At 44.0% G+C, this 23355-nt stretch overlaps 1 protein-coding gene across 5 annotated transcripts; it reads right to left on the bottom strand.

Annotated features, from left to right (window-relative positions):
- Positions 1-799: 799 nt before the first annotated feature.
- LOC129853827 (leucine zipper putative tumor suppressor 2-like) lies at positions 800-18959 on the bottom strand. Of its 5 annotated transcripts, none has more exons than XM_055920250.1 (8): positions 18738-18959; positions 14181-14264; positions 11892-12734; positions 8770-9207; positions 8392-8559; positions 7853-8248; positions 7390-7620; positions 800-3614 (listed from the first exon to the last, which is right to left on the bottom strand). In XM_055920250.1, the coding sequence occupies exons 3-8, from the start codon at positions 12621-12623 to the stop codon at positions 2727-2729; spliced, it is 2853 nt and encodes a 950-aa protein (XP_055776225.1). In that variant the 5' UTR covers positions 12624-12734; positions 14181-14264; positions 18738-18959; the 3' UTR covers positions 800-2726. The 5 variants fall into 5 exon arrangements, with proteins under 5 accessions (XP_055776225.1, XP_055776227.1, XP_055776224.1 ...); XM_055920252.1 differs by lacking the exon at positions 14181-14264 and having other exon boundaries at positions 7853-8044; positions 8120-8248; XM_055920249.1 differs by having other exon boundaries at positions 14201-18959.
- Positions 18960-23355: the final 4396 nt, after the last annotated feature.

Raw genomic sequence — 23355 nt, 5'->3', positions numbered from 1 at the left:
AATTGTTTGGGGACAGACTTGGTAGAGACAACCGAACACTGAATGTGATCCTTGGTAAAGATTGCCAATCCCCCACCTTTGGAAGATCTGTCTTGCCGAGAAAGGTTATAACCAGAAAGGTTAACATCAGTATTCAAAAACACTTTTTCTGAACCACGTCTCAGTAATGGCCAACACATCTGGATTGAAGCTGTGAACCCACAATTTCAATTGATCCATTTGAGGTAATAAGCTTCTAGTGGTAGTGTGCAGAAAACCCAGGCTTTTATGAGAGCAGAAATCAGTGAAGCAGATATCAGAGCACAAGTCAGAATTGGGGCTAGCAACAGTAGATGTGCCAGGGTGTACATGCACATTTCCAGATATCATCAACAGTAATACAATCAAGGCACGGCTTAGTACAGGGAGAACTCTGCAGTGCTGATTTATGACATCTGAATGTATATCAGATGGCAACAAGATCATATTGTAGTAGGTGCCAGGTGCACTGGTTTGAAGGTGTCAAGAACTGCAACGCTGCTGGGTTTTTCACACTACCTTTTGCATCAAGAATGGTCCACCATCCAGCCAACTTGACTCAACTGTTGGTCCACCACTCAAAGGACACCCAGCCAACTTGACACAACTGTTGGAAGCATTGGAGTCAACATCCCTGTGGAACGCTTTCGACACGTTGTAGAGTCAGGCCATGCCCTGACGAATTGAGGCTGTTCTGAGGGCAAAGAGCGTGTAACTTAATATTAGGAAGGTGTTCCTAATGTTTTGTACACTGTGTATAATAACCTTATTGGAAATGAAGTCATGTTTATTTACTTGCATCTTTATTGATTCAGTTTGATTTTACCCAGGAGTGATCTTCATCAAGCCATTACAGTAACATAAATACAAACCGTTAAAATAAGTACAAAAACATTGGTGGCAATTTCCCCTCTAAAACAATACAGTAATTACATTGACATCACCAACAACAAAAAAAGAAACTAACAACGGCTTTGGATATAGTTGATATTGTTAGTAGTTGATTTTCGACATATTCTTACAATATATTTGAACCATGTAGTAGATCTAAACTAGCATTCATACAGTTAAGAAACATTCAAGAAAAGCTCATAATACTTGTCCGATTCACAAGAATAATAATAACAATTGTAATAGTAATAATTTGATTTCTTTAAATATTCACACGCAGTATCTTGGTATGCTGGAATAAACATGAACACATAAAAGCCAAACTATTCACATCTAATCGAGTCTACTTTCGGTCTGATCTCCTCAATAGGACATAGTGCAGTAAGTCTGAACCCTACCTAGGGAAGGCAATGTCTTCCTTTGTCTGGCTCTCTAACTCTTTGGGATGCATCCCATTTTGAAAACTGGCACCCTTGCTGATTTGAAAGGGCTGGGTGGGGGAAAGTTATTTCAGCCTTTCTCTGGCCCAAGCCTCTCATTCTTTCACTACTGTACTCTCACTTGCCTCCTATTTTTACATATGAAGTCAGTTTCAGCTCTGTCCTCACTTTTTTCACCTCATTCTTTCTGCTCACTCTTGTCACTTGGTCTTCTCCTCTCCTCCCACTCTTGGGTCATAAAAGCATGATCTGAAAGTATAAATAATGACAATATCCGAGTAAAGCCAGTGTGTTTCCCGTGTCTCTTTCGCAGACCCCGGAATAAACAGTCATTTTCAAGTAATTTTCTCTGCTGGTGGGGAGGTCTGACACAGCTCAATGCGGACCCCTTGTGTTCATCTTCAGTCACCGCGGACAGTTTGTAGTGCCAGAGAGCCAGCCCACTGGGCACATACTGGTTTAATCAATGTCGTTTCCACATCGTTTCAATGAAATGACGAAGAACCAATGTCGAAGAGACGTTGAAATGACATCTGTGCCTAGTGGGAGGTTCTCCAATATCCCTGAATCTACATGAAGAATCATTCAGAGTTCGACTACATTTCATCTCAAGCCACTTCAGGAAATGAGCTGAAATGGAACCAACCAAACAACTACCAATCAACTATACTACTATTCTCCTAATTTCCTCCTATTAAAAACCACTTTGGATTTTTCATCCACAATTTTCACTTTCCGACACTTTCTCATCACAATCCTCTCACACACCTTCTGAGAGAAACATCGGCCCAGAAATGGAAAAGACAAGCACATTCTGCAAAACATCGCCCGATTATCCTCTAAAATATGATTCTGTTTTCCCCGGCTTCATGTCCCATTATCATAGACATGCAGTTTGGCAAACTACCCTCCAGGTTGGTACCGAGCCTTCCAGAACAATAACATGGTTATTTGCATTCAAACTAGAATGTTCTCATCTTGGAACTTTTGGTGCCAATCTTGCTTCCATCTGAGTGTCACTGCTTCCCACCAAGAATGCCTGGTAAGCAATGGATACTTTATCATTGACAGGATTTAGTAGTTTAGTTTTAATATTCAGATATAGTGTACTTTGCTTGTAATGTAGTTTATATTGCATTCTATAATGTAGCCTTTCAGTTTGTTTTTCTGTTGTTTTCTTTAATACTGTATCGTATTCAATTATAGTTTGTGTTCATAGTCTAAACTCTAGTGTATTGTTCTCTGCTGTTCAGTTTGCATTGGTTGTTTTAACTGTACAATATGCAATGGTACAGTTTGCGTTGCAGTTCTGTTTTGTAGTTTAATATGTCTTTTGTTGTTTGTAATCAAGTTGATATTCAGTAGAATGGAGCCTCTCTAAATCTCAGTGGACTCTATCCTCTCCAGGCGTGAGGGCCCTGCCCAGTGTGGGGGCAGCTGGAGGAGGGAAGGGGGGCCTTTCTGGTCCTCACAGTGCGGGGGTGAGAGGCTGAGTGCAATGGGGGCAGGGAGAGAGACGGAGGGCAGGGGAGGGAGGGTTGACAGGGCTGGTGGTGGGGGAGGGGAGCTGGAAGATGAGGGGGAGGGGGTAAGTTTGGTCCCCAGCTGTCCCACCTGTTGCTCTAGAGCCTGGTTTTTCTGTAGAGTCTCCACATAGCTGACCTGGAGCTGCGCCTGGTATTTCAGCACACGCTCCTTCTCGTCAATCCAGGTGTGTCGCTCCTGGTCAAAACTGTGGGCTTGGAGCTCTCTCTGCTGACGTTCTAGACGTAAGGCCCCCTGGAGCTGTTCCAGCTGCTCACGCAGGTTCCCTGATTCCTCCCACTGGGCCTCCTGGCGCTGCTGCTGCTGCTGGGCCTCCTGACGCAAGTAGGCTTCCTGGCGAAGTTGAGCTTCCTTACGCAGTTGGGATTCCTGGTGGAGATGAGCCTCTTGACGGAGATGGGCCTCCTGGCGTGGCTGCATGTCACACCACTGGGCCTCTTCACGCTGCTGCCTCTCCTGTCTCTGTGTCTCTTGCCTCTGGGCTTTTGCCTCATCACTCTGAAAGCTGAGCAGGGCATCTGAGGTGTGGGTAAGGGGGGTGGATGAGGGCTCAGTGGGGGTGCGGAGGCAGTAGAGAGCCCCCCAGGGGGGGAGTAGCCCTCCTGCTGCTAGGGTTTGTGTTATTGTAGGATCAACCGCTCCGCCCAGCTCCCCCAGAGTTCGTTTAAGACCCAGAACCTCAGCCTCAAACACACCCAGCTTCTCCCTCAGGATAGACACCTGACAAAGAGAAGGAGGATTTAGTGTGCATTAGTGCTGTCTCTGAGATTTTTGTGGTTGGTTCACTGTTTTCAATTTTGATTATTTGGCTTGAATGCTGTAACACACAATAAAACAATTCGTAAAAGTCCCATGATGGTATTACTGCATATCACTTATTAACCATAATTTATTCATAGTACTTAAAAAAAACAACAGTTGTTGTACATATTACATTTGTTTTATTTGATTCCAAGTCATCATCTCATCTCTATAGAGTAGTGCTGAGAGATTCGTGCTTTTTGAGGTTGGTTCGGTATAAAAAAATATTTAAACATTTTAAAATAATCCCGGTTTTCAATTTTGGTTCAATTATTTGGGTTGAATACTGTAACAACACAGAATAAAACAATTAATATAAGTCCAATGATGGTAGTGACTGGGTTTCAAAATGTTGGAAACTTTCTGGTCAATTTCCCTGATTTTTCCAGAAATTGTCCATGGGAAGTTAAGCCCGGGCAATTCTAGGTTTTGTAGCATATTTTGGTTAAACTATCCCCAATTCAATGGAATTGCAACCCCCTGCATGCACAGTGCACTCTTCCATCACATGTACAGCTGATTCTCAAGATCTTGCACACTAATGAGATGCTATTGAGCCCACACCACTACTATTTATCTTACAAAGGAGTTGTTAAATCTTACTGCTTAACTATTTATCTGTACATGGAATTGTATTTGTTTTTATTACCATTTTTTTCCCTAATCTTTACAGGAAAATGCCACGGGCACTATCTGATGTGTGGAGACATTTCACTGCAGCTAATATTGAAGGAAAAGCTGTGTACATTTGCAAATACAGTGCCAAATCATATGTGAAGAATGCAACAAAGATGCATAAATGCATAAAGTTCCCTCAGCGCCCACAACAAGCAACCTCTGACAAAAGTCCCTCTACTTCTATTTCAGGTGAAAATTATGACCTTATCGATAGCAATAGTTCATGGTCCTCCTGGAATTAGAAGTTTTTTTGACTCACTGGAGGAACGTAGTCAGAGAAATGCTGATAAATGTCTTGCTCGAGCTGTGTATGCAACTATGCAACTCTGATGCTCACAGGCAATGTGTACTGGAAGAGATTTCTGAATGTTATTCGCCCAGCATACACCACTCCAACCAGACATGCCTTATCTACTCATTTGCTGGGTGCAGAGTTCAACAGAGTTCAAGTGAAGGTCAAGCAAATCATAGAGAAAGCAGACTATTACAATCATCTCTGATGGGTGGTCGATTGTTCGTTGGCAAGGAATAATTAACTACATCATCTCCACCACTCAACCAGTATTCTACAAGAGCACAGACACAAGGGACAACAGACACACCAGTCTCTACATTGCAGATGAGCTGAAGGCAGTCATCAATGACCTTGGACCACCGAAGATATTTGCACTGGTGAAAGACAATGCTACAAACATGAAGGCTGCTTGGTCTAAAGTGGAGGAGTCCTATCCTCACATCACACCCATTGGCTGTGCTGCTCATGGATTGAATCTGCTCAAGGACATCATGGCATTGAAAACAATGGATACACTCTACAAGAGAGCCAAGGAAATGGTTAGGTATGTGAAGGGTCATCAAGTTATAGCAGCAATCTACCTCACCAAGCAAAGTGAGAAGAATAAGAGCATCACATTGAAGTTGCCCAGCATCACCCGTTGGGGTGGTGTTGTCATCATGTTTGACAGTCTCCTGGAGGGGAAGGAGTCTCTCCAAGAAATGGCCATATCACAGTCTGCCGATATGGACAGCCCCATCAAGAGGATCCTCCTGGATGATTTATTTTGGAAGATAGTGGTAAGCAGCCCGAAACTCCTGAAACCTTTAGCAGTAGCCATTGCACGAATTGAGGGACACAATGCCATCCTGTCTGATGTTCAGACTCTGCTTGCAGATGTAAGAGAAGAATTCCGTACTGCCATGCCCACGTCACTGTTGCTCTAAGCAGAGGAAACTGCAGTTCTGAAATACATAAAAAAGCGTGAAGACTTATGCCTGAAGCCCATACACACCGCAGTGTACATGTTGGACCCCAAGTATGCTGGCAAGAGCATCCGGTCTGTTGCAGAGATCAACAAGGCCTATGGTGTCATCACTACTGTGTCTCGCCACCTTGGCCTGGATGAGGGCAAGGTTCTTGGCAGTCTGGCGAAGTACACTTCCAAGCAAGGGCTTTGGGGATGGAGATGCAATATGGCAGTCGTGCCAACATATCTCATCAGCAACCTGGTGGAAGGGACTTTGTGAATCTGAGGTTCTTTCTCCTGTTGCCTCCATCATCCTCCAAATCCCACCAACATCAGCTGCCCCCGAGCGCATCTGGTCCTTGTTTGGGAACACACACACCAAAGCAAGCAACAGGCTGACCAATACAAGTGTTGAAAAATTGGTGGCCACCCGGGCAAATTTGAGTCTTTTAGAGCCTGACAATGAGCCATCCTCAACAAGGTTGGAAAGCGACAGTGAAGATGAGGCTTCAGAGTCTGATGTTCAAGAGGTGGACATTGAGGATGTCCAGGGAGAAAACATGGACGCCTGAGAGGCAGACAACCCAAGCTTTAGTTTCTAGACTATCATTTTACAGATGTATGTTGAAAACGTTTTTGGGTGATGCAATGGATCATTGGGGATCATTCAATATTCCCTTTCTTTTGTTGTTCAGTGAAATCATCCCATGTGAAGAGTCAACTGATTTAATTAAAGTTAAATTCATAACTAAATCGTTTTTAAAATTTATATCGGAAAGATTTAATCATTTGCAATTATGTCTACTTATGAGAAGGTAAAATGTTTATGTTTCTGTCTCCATATGATATGGTAAATATATCCAATGCAAAAAACATCTATATTTAAATGGCATTAATATTAGTTTGCATATATTTCCGTTAATTCCCATATATTCCCGTTAATTCCCATATATTCCCGTTAATTCCCACGGAAAGTTTCCACCTCTGAATATTCCCCAAAATGTGCAACCCTAGTAGTGACTGCCCATTACTGGTTACTACCATCATTTATTCAGTTTTACTTAAATAAAATTGTTGTGTATAGTACATTTGTTTTATTCGTTGACTTTATTATATCATTCCAATTCATCATCTCATCTCTATAGAGCTGCTGCCTATTCTGTCTGACAAAATCACTGTTTTGTAGTTCTTCAAAGTAAATAAGGCATACTTTTAAGACTGCTGAATACCAACTATCAATCACTTAGAGCATGTATTTTCAGGTACAGACACTTCGCGAAGCAACAGCTGCTCTATATATCACCTCACGATCACACATTCTTCTGTCCCTCTCCGTGTCTGCACCACACGGACCTAATTTAGTAGGCGTAAATGAAACGCAGACCGGACAAGTAGATGCACAATGGATTATGGTTATTGTAAATAATTACGACGTTTTATGCACTAAACTACGTTGAATATTGTCCTGTTGGAAACAACAACTCCCTACTACATCACACTGTTAAGTTTGGATCTCATTTGTCACTGAAGGAACTGTGCCATGTGCACATTGAGCTCACAGAAAAATAAATAAATAAATGTAATTCAAATAATTGAACTGACGTCGGTCAATTAGTGTTTAATCCCTCAGCACTAGTGTGCATATACTGTATGTGTGTGTGTGGTCCGGTTTCATTTGGATCCCTACCTCTAAAACAACAGGGTATCCCATCTAGTGTCACGTATTTGTCTCATCAGAAATGTGACTTTCAGGTTTGTATGTGTATAGCTACCTCAGTCAGCGTCCTCCTCAGCTCTCCCTGGCAGCGCTCCAGCTCCAGGCTCTTGTTGGTGTAGGAGTCCTTGAGGCCCAGCATGACCTCCTCCCGGTCTCTCAGCTGAGCGTTGGCCTCTTTCAGCTGACCCCTGAGGGCCACCATCTCTCCCGCCCGCTGGGTCACCTCCACCTGGCTCTCCCTCAGCTGCTGCTTCAGCAGGGAGATCTCCCCTGCTTTCTGACATACCTGGTCCACACAGCAGGGAAAGCATATAGTATAGTAAGGTAGAGCTGCAGTGTTATGGGGCTGTTCATACCGATGCACCATGCACAAACACACACACACACACACACACACACACACACACACACACACACACACACACACACACACACACACACACACACACACACACACACACACACACACACACACACACACACACACACACACACACACACCACCACCCGACACACACCTCCCACTTGGTCTCCTCCAGGCGTGGCAGTATGTCGGCCTGTTCCTTCCTGAAGTCCAGACACTTCCTCTCCAGCTCTTCTCTCTGGGCCAGCAAGGCAGGCATCTCCTCCTGCAGGCGCCGCTTGTCCTGCGACAGACGGGTGATCTGGGCCTGCAGGGCATTCTGGGAGCGCTGGGCGCGGCGCGTCACCTGTACACAGAGGAAGAGATGAACAACATTTGGTGGATTCTTATTGGTTAATGCCGCTGTGGAATGTGTGGTCACCTGCTGCAGGCGGGAGGCATAGTTCTGTCGCAGCTCTTCCATCTGTCTCTCCCACACGCGCTGCTTCTCCTCAAAAACCTGGACGATGGCTGCCTCGCTCTGGTCCAAGTTACGATGCATGTGCTGCACCTGGGAGAGGGGAGGAGAGGAGAGAGAGCTCAGGAGAGGAGGGAAGGATTGTTGGCACTGACCGAAGCGATGATAATTGCTACATCCATGAAATCTACTCAAATAAATCCCCCTTGACCACAAAATGACCTTTCACCTCTCACCTCTTGCTCCTTCTCCCAGAGCCGGTCCTCCAGGTCTTGGATGACGTCATCAGAGGAAGGCGAGGGGCGAAGGGGTGCTGGGGTGTCCCCCAGGTGGCTCAGCCTCTGATAGGATGAGGAGCTCTTTCCTGAAGAGGAGTGGCCACTGTCCGAGGCACTCAGCCCATTCTGGAATAGTCTCACATAGATTTATATACAGTCCACACTGGACTGGTTCCAAACTGGATAGGTGCAGATACCCAGAGCAAGTAAAAACAATGTATATGAATTGCTGCTGGTAAACTGCACTACGCTAAAAGTATGTTAACGCTTATCAAATGTGAACTCATTCGGAGTCGACTGCAGTGTCTGTAATTATGTTCAAAAGAGCCTACCCACCTGGTAGCCTGGTTTCTCCAGCTTGTCCTGAGCAGCTGCAGCTCCAGCGGTGGTCCCCAGTCTGTTGATATGGCTGGTAGAAGCACTGAGAGTACCCAGGGCCGCTGGGGGCACATAGCCCGACCCAGAGCCTGTGTAGGTGGGCAGGCTGGTCAAGGAGTTTCTACCCGAATCTGACATCCCCCCCTGGACCTCTCCTGCTCCCTGACCCCCTCCTGCTCCCTCTGCCCGGCAGCTGCCTCTTCCTGGGCTGTCCTGGTCTAGAATGAGGGCCTCTGGAACTGCCCCTGGTTCTCCTCCCCCTGCTCCTCCTTCTCTACGCCCCCCCGCACCCCTACCCTCACCACTAGTGGTTTGGCCTATGAGGTTCTGCATGGAGTGAAAGCTTTTGGGAACCACTGGTTTGAAGGCAGAAGGACGAACCAGCCCGGAGTTGTTCTAGAGAGTTGAAGGGAAAGGGGGAGGAAGGAGAGAGAGATTTGGGTAAAGAGCGATACGGGTAGAGATGGTTATAAAGAAACAGGAGAGGAAACTGTTAGCAAAACAACACATTAAAGGGGAATAACAGCACATTTCTATGTTCCTAAACCCCCCTCGTTGTTGGACTGTCTGTCAAAGTGCGAACCTCTCTCACTCAGAGAGAGCGAGGTAGAGACAGAGCAATGTCACAGGGTTATACAGCCCCCACTCACTGCAGCGCTAGAGAAAACTTTGTGTAATAACGCAAATCTACGAAAAATATAAACGTTCTGTCAAGGCAAAAATAGTACATTTGGGAAGTCCAATCGATTGTGAGATATGTCATATATGTTTTATGTGATACATTTGGGTCGCTGGTTCACAATTGTACCTTTTCTGAGTTCTCTGCCAAGCAAAGAGGAAAGGCGCCGACCTAATCCCGCCTCACACTTTAAGCTTGCAACTCCATTGGACATAATTTAACCTGCCTGTCAACATTGTCCATCTTCCCTCTCTGACTGTAGGCCACATCCCTCGTTGCATGGTGTGATCAGATCATTACAGCAAAGTATATTTACTAAAATGAGCGGGAAAGACTACTGAGTGTGCAACATAACGTCCACTTCCTAGGATGACACATATGGGCTAAAAGGCTCAATCATGTAACAAATGCTTAATTACATTGTAACTTTTCTACAGTAGCCAGCTGACAACAAATATATCATTGGGAGAAAAAAATTGTGCAGATATAATAGATACAGTAGATACAATATGTGATTGATGCTCATTGGTGTAGATCAAATATGATTTATTTACATTTATTAGGAACCTACATTTACAAATTGGTAGAATAATGACAATAATTGACAAAAATTATGCAGGAGATTCCGTTTGCAAACAGGGACAAATTGCCTTCCTCGAGCAAGCAAGAGAATGTGAAAATGTAGGCTAATTTTATAAAATGAAAAAGTATTCTTACAGCCTATGTTTGCATCAAACATGCATCAAATACCCTACTCCTTCAAAGTCGTGCATTGTTTATTTATAGCATATGTGTTGAATAATGATCACTGCAAATCAACAGCAGCAGTGTTGCTCATTGGATTACCCCATATCATGGAATAGGCTATGTACAAGTTTGTAAAGACAAAAGGCAGACACATGGAATTATTTGATTTGGATGGATGGTTGACATGACAGAAAGCTAGGTGGATATTTTCTTATCTAAAATGTGGGTGAAACGCCTCCCAAGTGGCACAGCGGTCTAAGGCACTGCATTGCAGTGTTGCGCCACCACTACAGCCTGGAGTTTGATCCCAGACTGTGTCACAACCGGCCGGGATCGGGAGTCCCATAGGGCGACACACAATTGGTCCAGCGTCATCCGGGTTAGGGGAGGGTTTGGCCGGGGAGGCTTTACTTGGCTCATTGCGCTCTAGCGACTCCTTGTGGTGGGCCGGGCGCCTGCAGGCGGACTTCAGTCGTCAGTTGAACTGTGTTTTCTCCGACACATTGGTGCGGCTGACTTCCGGGTTAAGCGAGCGGGTGTTAAGAAGCACGGTTTGGCGGGTCATGTTCGGCAGGATGCATGACTTGACCTTCGCCTCTCCCGAGCCCGTTAGGGAGTTGCAGTGATGAGACAAGATCGTAATACCGGGAAATTGGGGAGAAAAAAACGAGGTAAATTACAAAAAATATATTAAAATAATAAATACAAATTAGGGTGAAACTTTGCTTCAGCTGTGTGGTTTCGCTTATGGGACTCGAGCCTGGATAGACTCGGAACTGGTAAAAACCTTATATATTCCAAGATTCTAACAAAATACACCAGCAACATAATTTAGGAGATAAAGGTTGTGATCAGTGTTTCTGATGAGATCGACAATTGTCTTCTATTGTGTTTGTGTGGCTACAATACCATCTTTAGTGCACAGCATTTTCTGATTGGTTTCCAAAGCATTGAAAAAGACAAATTAAATAGGCTACTACTGAGGGGTGTTGTGTTGGGTCGGGTGATGTGCTAAAGTCTGATTTAGGCTATTTTGAAAACTGCCGGTGTTGTGTTTATGAGGAGCCCCTCGTGCGTGTGTTGTTGCATGAGTTGGCTGCTGTTACCGCCTTGCTTGGCAGAGATCTCAGAAAAGGTAAAATAGTGAACCAGTGACCCAAATTATGACATAAAATGTATATGCCATATCTCACAATAGACTGGACTTGCCGAATGGAGTATTTTCCCTGTGACAGAACTAAGTTCTATCTAGAGCTGAAGTGAGCGTTTTCTCCGAGTGACCGAGGTGTGCACTTTGACTTTCGAAATGTGCCGTTATTCTCCTTTAAAGCCTTTACGTCAATGTCTTAAATCAGTAAACACTAGAAATCATTATGATGTACTATGGCAATATATATTTGTAAGACCTTTTCACCATGTCAAATTCTATTTCATCAGCTGTTATAAGATAGTCAAGTACTTATACAACAGTGTAATTATAAAGTCTTTATGTAACTGCAATGATATAAGGATACAGCAGAGTATGTGTGTCCCATGCAGGAATCAAACCCACACAACCCTGGTTTTGCTGTAATCTAATTGTAAACTAACTCACTATACCAATAAGCCACATGACCCTAGCTACAAACATACTTGTTTGAGAAAAGGAACATACCTGCTCTAGTTTGCCAGAGACAGGCAGGATTTTGGGTGGGTTGTGGTTTGGAGGGTTGTTGTGATTGTCTGTATTGGTCCCTCCAGTGTCTCTTTGTTGGTGGGGGGTCATCCCAGTACCAATATCATTCCCCCCCAGTCCCACCAAGTTACTGCATACATCCAGACTCACAACCCCTCCTCGTGGCTCTCTTTCCCTCTCTCTCTCAACCCTCTCTCTCGTCCTCTCTACCCTCTCCCGCTCTCTATCCCTCTCCCTCTCTACCCTGTCTCTATCCCTCTCTGTCCTCTCCTTTTCTCTTTCCCTCTCCCACTCCCTTTCTCTCTCCCTCTCTGCCCTCTCCCTCTCCCACTCTCTACTCTCCCTATCCTCTCTACTCTCCCTTTCCCTCCCTCCACTCTCCCGCTCCCTCCTTCCTGCTCCGTTTCCGTATCCCACCCCTGTATCCCCCCGGTCACAGTTGGATGCAGTTGTAGCGGTACGGTCCGTGTCAGAGTCCGGGGGCCGGTCTTTCCCAGTTGCGGTCCCAATACTAATACTTCCTCGTTCTTCACTAGACGCAGTTCCCTCGGAGGCTGTCGCTGGGGGTGGGGGGAGTCGTTCGGCGCTGCAGCTACGGTCGGCGGGGCAACGGCGAGACAGGGGCGGAGCGCGAGGCAGGGTGGTCCTAGTGCCCACGGACTTCATGGCAAACTCCTGTTCCCCTGCCACTCCACTACCCACACTGCCCATGACGAGGGGTCAGGGGTGAGGGGTTAGAGGGGACAGAGAGTCACTCAGCCTCACACACTGGGAAGCAGTGTGGGTCATCAAGGGCTAAAGGAGGCACTGGAGGCACACACACTGAGGCGGAGGAGGAGGAAGAGAGAGAGAGAGAGAAGTTAATAATGTGCTCTTCATAAGTACCCTCATGCAAATAGACTGTTCATCCAGATGGTAGCAGAAGGCAGAGGCAGTAATATTTACACTGACGTCTATGAAAGAGGTTGGATCATCTGTCTAAACAATTATACTACACAGTGAAATACAAGGTGTAAAAATATAACAGTTCCGGTCAAATGGTGTTGTAGTACATTGGTTCGTCCTTTAAAAGTTGCAGCCTACTGCAGCATAGCTTGCGTGGTGCCGCAGAATTCTATGGCAGGTTATTTAAGTGCCAACCACTGGTACCACTAGTTAGTGCTAGTTTGACCACAAGAGGGCATCTTTGAGATGCATTTGATAGCCTTCAATAGTGGCTGTACTAGAGAATTTAAAACCTTTTTTTGTAAGAACATAGTATATGGGAGTGATTTTAACAAATGTTGCTTAATTAATTTGCTTAATATTATGGTGTTTCTATTCCAAGAAAAATGAAAAAACCTCTGGGTTTTAGGATAGAATGGAAAATATGGCCCTGTACAATGTGACGGTCGGGAGTAGGCTACAGTATTTGGCTATTTAGCTGAAGAATCCCTGTGTTGTGCGGGCATGTGGGAGACTGGGGTTCAATTCCCCAACAGGGAGGAAGGAGTAGGCTGTCCTTGTAAATAAGAATTTGTTCTTAACTGAGTTGCCTAGTTAAATAAAGGTTACACTAAGAGCATAACATTTCTACACCCTAATTTTATAATTCTAGTCTAACCAATACCCAAACGGAGATTCAGTGAAAATAAAAATCGCATTGATTTATCAAGACCAGTCCCCATGCTTGTCTCAGAGCACCGCGAAACAGTGCTAAAATAGTTGTAGGCTATTGCTTCAAGTCCTATAGCTTCTAACTGTAATATGCTCTTTAAATAAATAAGACCTACACCACTTTTAACAGCACATTACTCAACACTAGTGAGACTCATGTCGCCTACGGTAGGCCTACAGTATATCGAAAAATATGACGTGACTCCCTGCCAATAATTACATAGAGGATTGGATGATTCTAAATTAAAACCAAAAGCTGCTTCATGGGTCTCCTGGTGGCGGCCGGCACGGGTATCTGTAGCAAAGCATTTTGCATTGCGATGCGGTGACTTAGACAGATGCGCCACTGGGGAGGCCCCATTCACAAAGTATCAAAATACAGAGAGGTGTTGGTCAAGGTATATTGTCATGCTAATAGCCCAAAATGGGTTATTATAATACTGTACATGGTGTCCAGGTCAGGATAACCAAAACATTTCTTTGTTATAGACTATCAGAAAGAATGTTGGTACTTATTTATTTCGATCCAAAGCCATGAATGAGCGAGTCACTCAGCTTCATGTAGGTGTCACTATATGTAGGTGCCACCAAGTTAATAAACAGATCACTGACCATTTCGAATCCCACCGTACCTTCTCCGCTGTGCAATCCGGTTTCTGAGCTGGTCACGGGTGCACCTCAGCCACGCTCAAGGTACTAAACGATATCATAACCGCCATCGATAAAAGACAGTACAGTGCAGCCATCTTCATCAACCTGGCCAAGGCTTTCGACTCTGTCAATCACTGTATTCTTATCGGCAGACTCAACAGCCTTGGTTTCTCTAATGACTGCATCGCCTGGTTCACCAACTACTTCTCAGATAGAGTTCAGTGTATCAAATCGGAGGGCCTGTTGTCCGGACCTCTGGCAGTCTCTATGGGGGTGCCACAGGGTTCAATTCTCAGGCCGACTCTTTTCTCTGTATATATCAACGATGTCGTTCTTGCTGCGGGTGATTCCCTGATCCACCTCTACGCAGACGACACCATGCTGTATACATCTGGCCCTTCTTTGGACACTGTGTTAACAAACCTCCAAACAAGCTTCAATGCCATACAACACTCCTTCCGTGGCCTCCAACTGCTCTTAAACGCTAGTAAAACTAAATGCATGCTTTTCAACCGATCGCTGCCCGCACCCGCCCGCCCGACTAGCATCACTACTCTGAACGGTTCTGACTTAGAATATGTGGACAACTACAAATACCTAGGTGTCTGGCTAGACTGTAAACTCTCCTTCCAGACTCATATTAAACATCTCCAATCCAAAATTAAATCTAGAATCGCCTTCCTATTTCGCAACAAAGCCTCCTTCACTCACGCCGCCAAACATACCCTCGTAAAACTGACTATCCTACCGATCTTTGACTTCGGCGATGTCATTTACAAAATAGCCTCCAACACTCTACTCAGCAAACTGGATGCAGTCTATCACATTGACATCCGTTTTGTCAACAAAGCCCTATATACCACCCACCACTGTATGTTCTCGTCGCCAGACCCACTGGCTCCAGGTCATCTATAAGTCTTTGCTAGGTAAAGCTCTGCCTTATCTCAACTCACTGGTCACGATAACAACACCCACCTGTAGCACGCGCTCCAGCAGGTATATCTCACTATTCATCCCCAAAGTTAACACCTCCTTTGGCCGCCTTTCCTTTCATTTCTCTGCTGCCAATGACTGGAACACATTGCAAAAATCTCTGAAGTTGGAGACTTTTATCTCCCTCACTAACTTTAAACATCAGCTATCTGAGCAGCTAACCGATCGCTGCAGCTGTACACAGCCCATCTGTAAATAACCCACCCAATCTACCTACCTCATCCCCATATTGTTTATATGTACTTTTTTGCTCTTTTGCACACAAGTATTTCTACTTGCACATCATCATCTGCACATCTATCACTCCAGTTTTAATTTGCTAAATTGTAATTACTTCGCTACTATGGCCTATTTATTACCTTACCTCCTCACGCCATTTGCACATACTGTATATAGCCTTTTTTTTCTATTGTGTGTACGTTTGTTTATTCCATGTGTAACTCTGTGTTGTTGTTTGTGTCGCACTGCTTTGCTTTATCTTGGCCAGGTCGCAGTTGTAAATGAGAACTTGTTCTCAACTGGCCTACCTGGTTAAATAAAGGTGAAATATATATATATATTTTTTTAAATGACTGTGCCATCAATTTGATAATATATAACAATATTTTGGAGGTAATTTTGTTTTCAAAAAAACTAAAGTGAGCGATTGTAATCTGAATAATGGCCAAAATAATATTTGTAAAGGCAAAAACATTTATTTCTGTTTTTAGAGGGAGAGAAACGCTGGGCCAATTGTGCGCTGCCCTATGGGACTCCCAATCACGGTTGGATGTGATACATAATAATAACACATTTTGTTGTATTATTTGTTTGGTCTTTTCTGGTGGATTAAACTGAAATTGCAACCAATCACGGCCGGTTGTGATACAGCCAACCTAACTAAGAAATACATTTGACGATAGAATTATCCCCCTACCCTCCTTCTAGGCAGGTCTATTGTCCAACTACTTGCTCATAGCCATAAAGGCACTGTAGTACGTGACCGTGTGTGTTTGAAAAAGTATTTTCCAGTAATCAACCATTTGTTTACCTTTATGAGACAACTCTGTTCCAATATTTCTGTAATTCAGTGATATTTATTCCCATAGTAATTCATTATGGATCCATAACTAAATAAACATCGGCTTCTGAAAGAGTATTTTTGATCATTATTTAATTAACGAAAGCATAAAGATGCCATTATTAGTTACATTGTTTTAGTTTGACTAAGAACAGACTGGCACTAAGAACAGCGGGAACGTTTCCCTAGTCAGCTCCATTACAGTGACCCTTACACTGTTGCTCTGTGCTACCCAGTGTGGCTGGGTGGGGATCCACCCCCCCCCCCCTCCCTTCCCCATGGGCTAGGTCCATCTTCTGTGCGCGGCACTGCGGTCCGTCCCATGCCCCCTGCCCTCGTGCCTGGAACCTTGCGTGCTTTCAGTAGATACAGCTGGAGAAATGCAAGGCAATCCCATTGTGCGTCACTCGGGAGCCATGACCAATATGACCAATATATATTGTCCTGCTAATAACAGGATTAATAATATATCAATGAGAATATCCAAGGGGCTTTTATATAGTTCAAAATGAATAATCATCGCTTTATTTAAAAAATAACAATATTTTGGAGATTATTTCATATAACGTAAAATGAGTGAGAAAAAAAGCCATTCTTGAACATCGGGTGACATTGTTACTAATTTGTAAATAAAGCCAGTTTGCTATTTAGAATTATTTATTTATATCACGTTTCAGGTAAGACCCAGATGCAGACAATGTCGAATTAACAACAGTTTATTAATCCAACAGGGGCAGGCAAAAGACAGGTCAAGGCAGGCAGGGGCGCAGTAATCCAGATAGGTGTGGCAAAGGTACAGGACGGCAGGCAGGCTCAGGGTCTGGGCAGGCAGAAAACTTGAAAACAGGAACAATCGAGAGATAGGAACAGAGGGCAAAACGCTGGTAGGCTTGACGAAACAAAACGAACTGGCAACAGACAAACAGAGAACACAGGTATGAATACACAGGGGATAATGGGGAAGATGGGCGACACCTGGAGGGGGGTGGAGACAATCCAAAAAAGGCGAAACAGATCAGGGTGTGACAATATCTGTTTTTAGAGGGAGAGAAACCAAAAATCTACAGTCGTCTCATGAGTCTCCCAGTCAAGGCCGGCACGGGTATTGAACCAGCATCAACACAGCTTGCACTGTTATGCAGTGTCTTAGACCGTTGCGCCACTCAGGTGCTGTACAACGTGACCGGTCGGGAGTGGGCTACACTACTACAGTAAGAGCAAAATAATTCTAATAAAATAAAATAATAAAAACCTTAGTGTAACTACAGTTTTAGTAAGTAATACCGAAGTCGTGCACAATTATCAGTTTCTATTTAGGTTTATGTCACCCATTCATTGTCAGTTAGAGAGACAGTAGGCCCCAAAAGCATAATCAGTGCTCTAACTCCCCATTGTGCTGGTCTGGAACAATGAAGTGGTGACGCAGGGTACCGTACTAAACCATAAATTACCTCTAAGTACCGCAGCATAATCGCAAATATTTTAGTGGAGCAACCACGGTATGCAACGTCCTATGTTTATTTTGCCTTTATTTAACCAGGTAAGACATTGAGAACACATTCTCTTTTACAATAACGACCTGACCAAGATTGAGCAATAAACTGTGCAGAAAAGCAAACATTCAGTTACTATTCAGGTTGTTTCTGAACTTATAAATGACTTACGTGTGCAACATGTGTGTGTGTGTGATATGGGTGTGTGTGTGCGTATGTTTGTGCAGCTTGAGTGGGCGATTAGGCCCTGCCTACAAGGCAGTGAGTGAGAGAGCGGCAAAAAGGTATGTGCTGTTATGAAGTGTGGTTGTGTGTGTGTAGGTACACAATTGTTGACAGCTACATCAGGTTACATCTGGCTACTCTTGCACCTTTCAATCTGCAATGAAATGTAGATGGCGCGATTGCTGCAAAAGGGTGTAGGAGTATAGGCCTATATAGCCTTTTCTTCTCACTAACTCTCCCCTGTCGTCAAGACATTACAGGCAGTAATGTGTGACGGTATACAGTATTCAACAGTGCCCTCAATGCATTGACATGACAGAGAAAGAGAAGAAGAGAAGAAAAAGAGAGAGAGAGAGAGAGAGAAAGAATGAGTCGCTCCTGCCAGATAGGCTATAACCCCCACTCCATGTCCTTCTACACTATTTAATTCCACTCGGGTAAGCTATAGTAGTAGCCTAACTAACACACTGTCTCTCTACTGACATGGTCTCCTCTACTCTCACCCATGATTCTATCCACATCTCTCATCCCTCCCACCTTCTCTCTCCATCCCAACGTGACTATATCAGGATTCGAATCGCACAACTGCGTTTCCTGAAACATGAACAGTTATTATTAGATTGAAATGATTATAGTTGAAGTCAAATAACACGTATTTGTCATTGTCTGAGACGCTTTGATGTAGCCTGGGATACCGTATCGAACCATTACATCCCGTATGCCCTGTCTATAACATAGCCTACTCACTGTTTTCACCACCACCGTTGGTTTCGAGACACGACGACCGTAACAGCCGTTTATCCGTTAAACATACCCTTGGCCCCGTTCCGGTCGGTTCTGAAGGATAATGAAATGTTGTCAGTGGATGTTTTTCCCCCGATAATAGTCGCAGTCGGTGTCGTATTGATGATGGAGGCAGCGGAAGACGCGACTATCAGCTGTAACCAAACAACCCAGACACGCCCCTTCTTCTGCACGACAGAAACGCCCCTTTTTGCGCCACTAAACCATACAGGAGCAAAGGATATAGGCTACTGTCGTCATCTATCAATCAAAAGTATTGGAAATAGCTGTAATCATATTTTCGACCACCTATAGTCCTATATATACAATTTGTCTGGGATGGCGCAGTCTAAGGAAATTGGCAATATATTCCTACCAGTATTATTGACTCTAGGTGCATAAAGTAATTTGTGGTGTAACAGTATGTTGAAGAGAGAAAGTCAGAGAAAGTCAAGAGAGAAGCTCACGTCAACACTGAGACATGGACAGTGTTCATCAAGATGTCATGGCTGTTAAGAGGCTGTCCATACTGCTACACGGTTGAGAGGTTTATTGCTGTGTTCATAACACCTCGTAAATGTACAAATACCAGCATACCACTGGGAATAATCCACTTGAAGGCCCCTCCAACTAGAAAGTAATGGGAAATTTGTGCCATCGCTGAGCCCCACCCATAGAGAATGATAGAGGCCTCTAGTGGCAAAAATGCAATTTTAGCATGGGCAGTGCCACTGAGGGCTTCCACCATGCTTCCGACATTTTAGTAGTGAACTGGGGAGGGATTTCTATGAGTTGTAGCCTCCATGCGCTGCCCATGCATTCACAGATGATATAATGCACACAACTTGCCCAAGCCTCCCCATTTCTCCTTCACCCAAATCCAGATAGCTGATGTTCTGAAAGAGCTGCAAAATCTGGACCCCTACAAATCAGCTGGGCAAGACAATCTGGACCTTCTCTTTCTAAAATTATCCGCTGCAATTGTTGCAACCCTTATTACTAGCCTGTTCAACCTCTCTTTCGTATCGTCTGAGATTACCAAAGATTGAAAAGCTGTCAAGGTCATCCCCCTCTTCAAAAGGGGAGACACTCTAGACCCAAACTGTTACAGACCTATATCTATCCTACCCTTTCTAAGGTCTTCGAAAGCCAAGTTAACAAACAGATCACCGACCATTTCGAATCCCACCGTACCTTCTCTGCTATACAATCTGGTTTCCGAGCTGGTCATGGGTGCACCTCAGCCACACTCAAGGTCCTAAACGATATCATAACCGCCATCGATAAAAGACAATACTGTGCAGCTGTCTTCATCGACCTGGCCAAGGCTTTCGACTCTGTCAATCACCACATTCTTATCGGCAGACTCTCCAGGCTTGGTTTCTCAAATGACTGCCTCGCCTGGTTCACTAACTAATTCTCAGACATAGTTCAGTGTGTCAAATCGGGGGGCCTGTTGTCCGGACCTCTGGCAGTCTCTATGGGGGTGCCACAGGGTTCAATTCTCGGGCCGACTCTTTTCTCTGTATACATCAATGATGTCGCTCTTGCTGCTGGTGATTCTCTGATCCACCTCTACTCAGACGACACCATTCTGTATTCTTCTGGCCCTTCTTTGGACACTGTGTTAACTAACCTCCATTACAACTCTCCTTCCGTGGCCTCCAACTGCTCTTAAATGCAAGTAAAACTAAATGCATGCTCTTCAACCGATCGCTGCCCGCACCTGCCCGTCCGTCTAGCATCACTACTCTGGATGGTTCTGACTTAGAATATGTGGACACCTACAAATACCTAGGTGTCTGGTTAGACTGTACACTCTCCTTCCAGACTCACATTAAGCATCTCCAATCCAAAATGAAATCTAGAATCGGATTCCTATTCTGCAACAAAGCATCCCTCACTCATGCTGCCAAACATACCCTCGTAAAACTGACTATCCTACCGATGCTTGACTTTGGCAATGTCATTTACAAAAAAGCCTCCAACACTCTGCTCAGCAAAATGGATGCAGTCTATCACAGTGCCATCCGTTTTGTCACCAAAGCCCAATATACTGCCCACCACTGTATGCTCTCGTTGGCTGGCCCTTGCTTCATATTCGTCACCAAACCCACTACTGGCTCCAGGTCATCTATAAGTCTTTGCTAGGTAAAGCCCCGCCTTATCTCAGCTCATTGGTCACCATAGCAGCACCCACCCGTAGCACCCGCTCCAGCAGGTATATTTCACTGGTCACCCCCAAAGCCAATTCCTGCTTTGGCCGCCTTTCCTCACAGTTCTCTGCTGCCAATGACTGGAATGAATTGCAAAAATCACTGAAGCTGGAGACTCACATCTCCCTCACTAACTTTAAGCATCAGCTGTCAGAGCAGCTTACAGATCATTGCACCTGTACATAGCCCATATGTAAATAGCCCATCCAACTACCTCATACCCAGAACTGCTTTGCTTTATCTTGGCTAGGTCGCAGTTGCAAATGAGAACTTGTTCTCAACTGGCCTACCTGGTTAAATAAAGGTGAAAATAATAAAAAAATACAAATAAATAAAGAGTCCTCTATATATCTCTATGGCTCCGACTCTCACATGCTGAACTCAGATATCACATACTAAGGGAACATCATTTTCAGCAGTTATGTGCAACAACAAAACATTATTTATAAAAAACAATATATTAATATGTTTTTTGAACATTTGTTTACGAGCATGATAGCTATTGCCATTAGCCTAAAAGCCGCTCTCAACGGGTTCAAAGCACATGAACGCACACAACTCGTTACTCGTTGCCAGTTTACAGTAATATTTTCTGAGTTTCCAACTTATGAACGCAGCATATGGATGGATAACCAGAAGCTGAGCGCATGAGGGACAGTTTTGCCACAGATAGAACAATGAGACAGATATTTCACCAGATGAAGCATTCGGTTGGCGTTTCCACTCACTACCAAATATGGTGGTGAGAGGAAGCCCAGTGGCTGGAAGTGGTAGAAGATGGAGTGAGATGGATTTTGGCCGACATTCTGCAAATTTTCTCATCAGTGAATACAGTTTTCTGTTTCCAGGCCGTCATTGTAAATAAGAATTTGTTCTTAACTGACTAGATAGTTAAAAAAGGTTAAATACAAAATAAAAAAATCCAAAACTAGAAAATGTTACAAACAGAGTGGATTAAGTTTTGTAGACTTTAACCTTTGCCAAATTCTCAAAAAATTGCGTTGTTTAGGAGTACAAGGGCAAATGTTGTTATTAAAGGACATCATGCTAATTAGAAGCATGCTGGAAACCTTGTGGATGTAGCCTAATGTAGCAGAACATTCTGATAACTCTATGGAGCCCTAATTGCTCTTGGACAGATTCTGCGTGTAAAACAGGCCGTGCCAAACTTTCTGGAGAATTGTACTTCAGGGTAACAGAGATTAATGGAGCCCCAAAGATGACAATCTCTCTCTCTCTCAAATGATACCAACACGTTGGAGTTGCCATGGAAACATGCTTCATCTGCTCTGTGATCATGTCAAGGAGATGAGGAAGGGGTTGCAATGCAGCAAGGAAGAGGAGAGGGAAGAGAGGGTGTATGTAAAGAAGAACGTATTGCCCAGTTTTATCTCCATCCCTAAAGACCTCAATATCTTTTATGTAATCAGAAATGAAGGTGGCACTGAAATGTGACATAACAGGTGTCATAAGTTGACAGGAAACAGAGAGATCAGTGATAACCTGAATCCCAGAAATGATGCATTGTCTGACTGCACCATGTGTGGAGGCTGCAATCTGCATGGTGCCTAAGGCAGATTGGAGATGCATCCTAGGATGTGGTTATGGATAAGAACAGAGCCAAGTTAATGTTCTGCTATAAAAAAACATATTGTGAGGTCAACATTGTTATATATGTAGCCTACAGTAAACAGAGGCTGTTAAGTGAAAAAGTGAAATCCCATAATTAACTTAATTTGTTTCGTATCGTGTTACAGTCTAACTACATAGGTTATTTTTTGGAAGTTTGAAGTTGATGTGCCTCATGGTTTGCACTGGTTGTGTCAGTGCCCTCTATAGCTGGCAGCTCTGCTGTTAGTGTACATGAAGCAAGGGTTATGGGACAAGAGGAAAATGTGGAGATGGCACGTGAAAGTGAAAAAACTGTCTCAGCATCCCCCTGTTACTGTGGAATTGCCCATATAGGTCATACAATATGTTAATGATACCTTTAAATATGTCATATACTGTCAATTTCCTTCAAGTCTGAGTCCTTTTAACACATTCACAAAATTAAAAATATTGTTTGTCAATTTGTTTGTCATTGATAAAAATAATCATCATGTTTTCCCATTCCATGACCATGACACTTAAAATATTCCGTGACACAACATTAACTGACCAACTATCAACATCTAATCTATATCTCAGGATGTATCTTAAGACATTTAGTCATGAAAAATATAGCATCCACACGAGATAGCGTTAGTTCTTCCTGAGTGTAACGCCCACTCCATCATAAAAGACACTCATCTCTCATTGGCAAAACCCACAATCCCTCTCATTGCATATTCTCCTCTCATCAGCGCTAATCTCTCTTTCTCCTT

Source organism: Salvelinus fontinalis, chromosome 4 (assembly GCF_029448725.1).
Source record: "Salvelinus fontinalis isolate EN_2023a chromosome 4, ASM2944872v1, whole genome shotgun sequence".
Classification (NCBI taxonomy): domain Eukaryota; kingdom Metazoa; phylum Chordata; class Actinopteri; order Salmoniformes; family Salmonidae; genus Salvelinus; species Salvelinus fontinalis.
Note: the sequence above shows the minus strand (reverse complement) of the source record. Positions and strands in the feature narration are given on the sequence as shown.

Bases quoted from the DNA above. Each gene is read 5' to 3' on its own strand.
- LOC129853827 (XM_055920249.1), bottom strand. From the start codon at position 12,623: ATGGGCAGTGTGGGTAGTGGAGTGGCAGGGGAACAGGAGTTTGCCATG. The intron at 9,208-11,891 runs GTATGTTCCTTT...TCAACTCTCTAG, and splicing joins TCTCTGGCAAACTAGAGCAG to AACAACTCCGGGCTGGTTCG. The intron at 8,249-8,391 runs GTGAGAGGTGAA...CCCCTCTCCCAG, and splicing joins TCTGGGAGAAGGAGCAAGAG to GTGCAGCACATGCATCGTAA.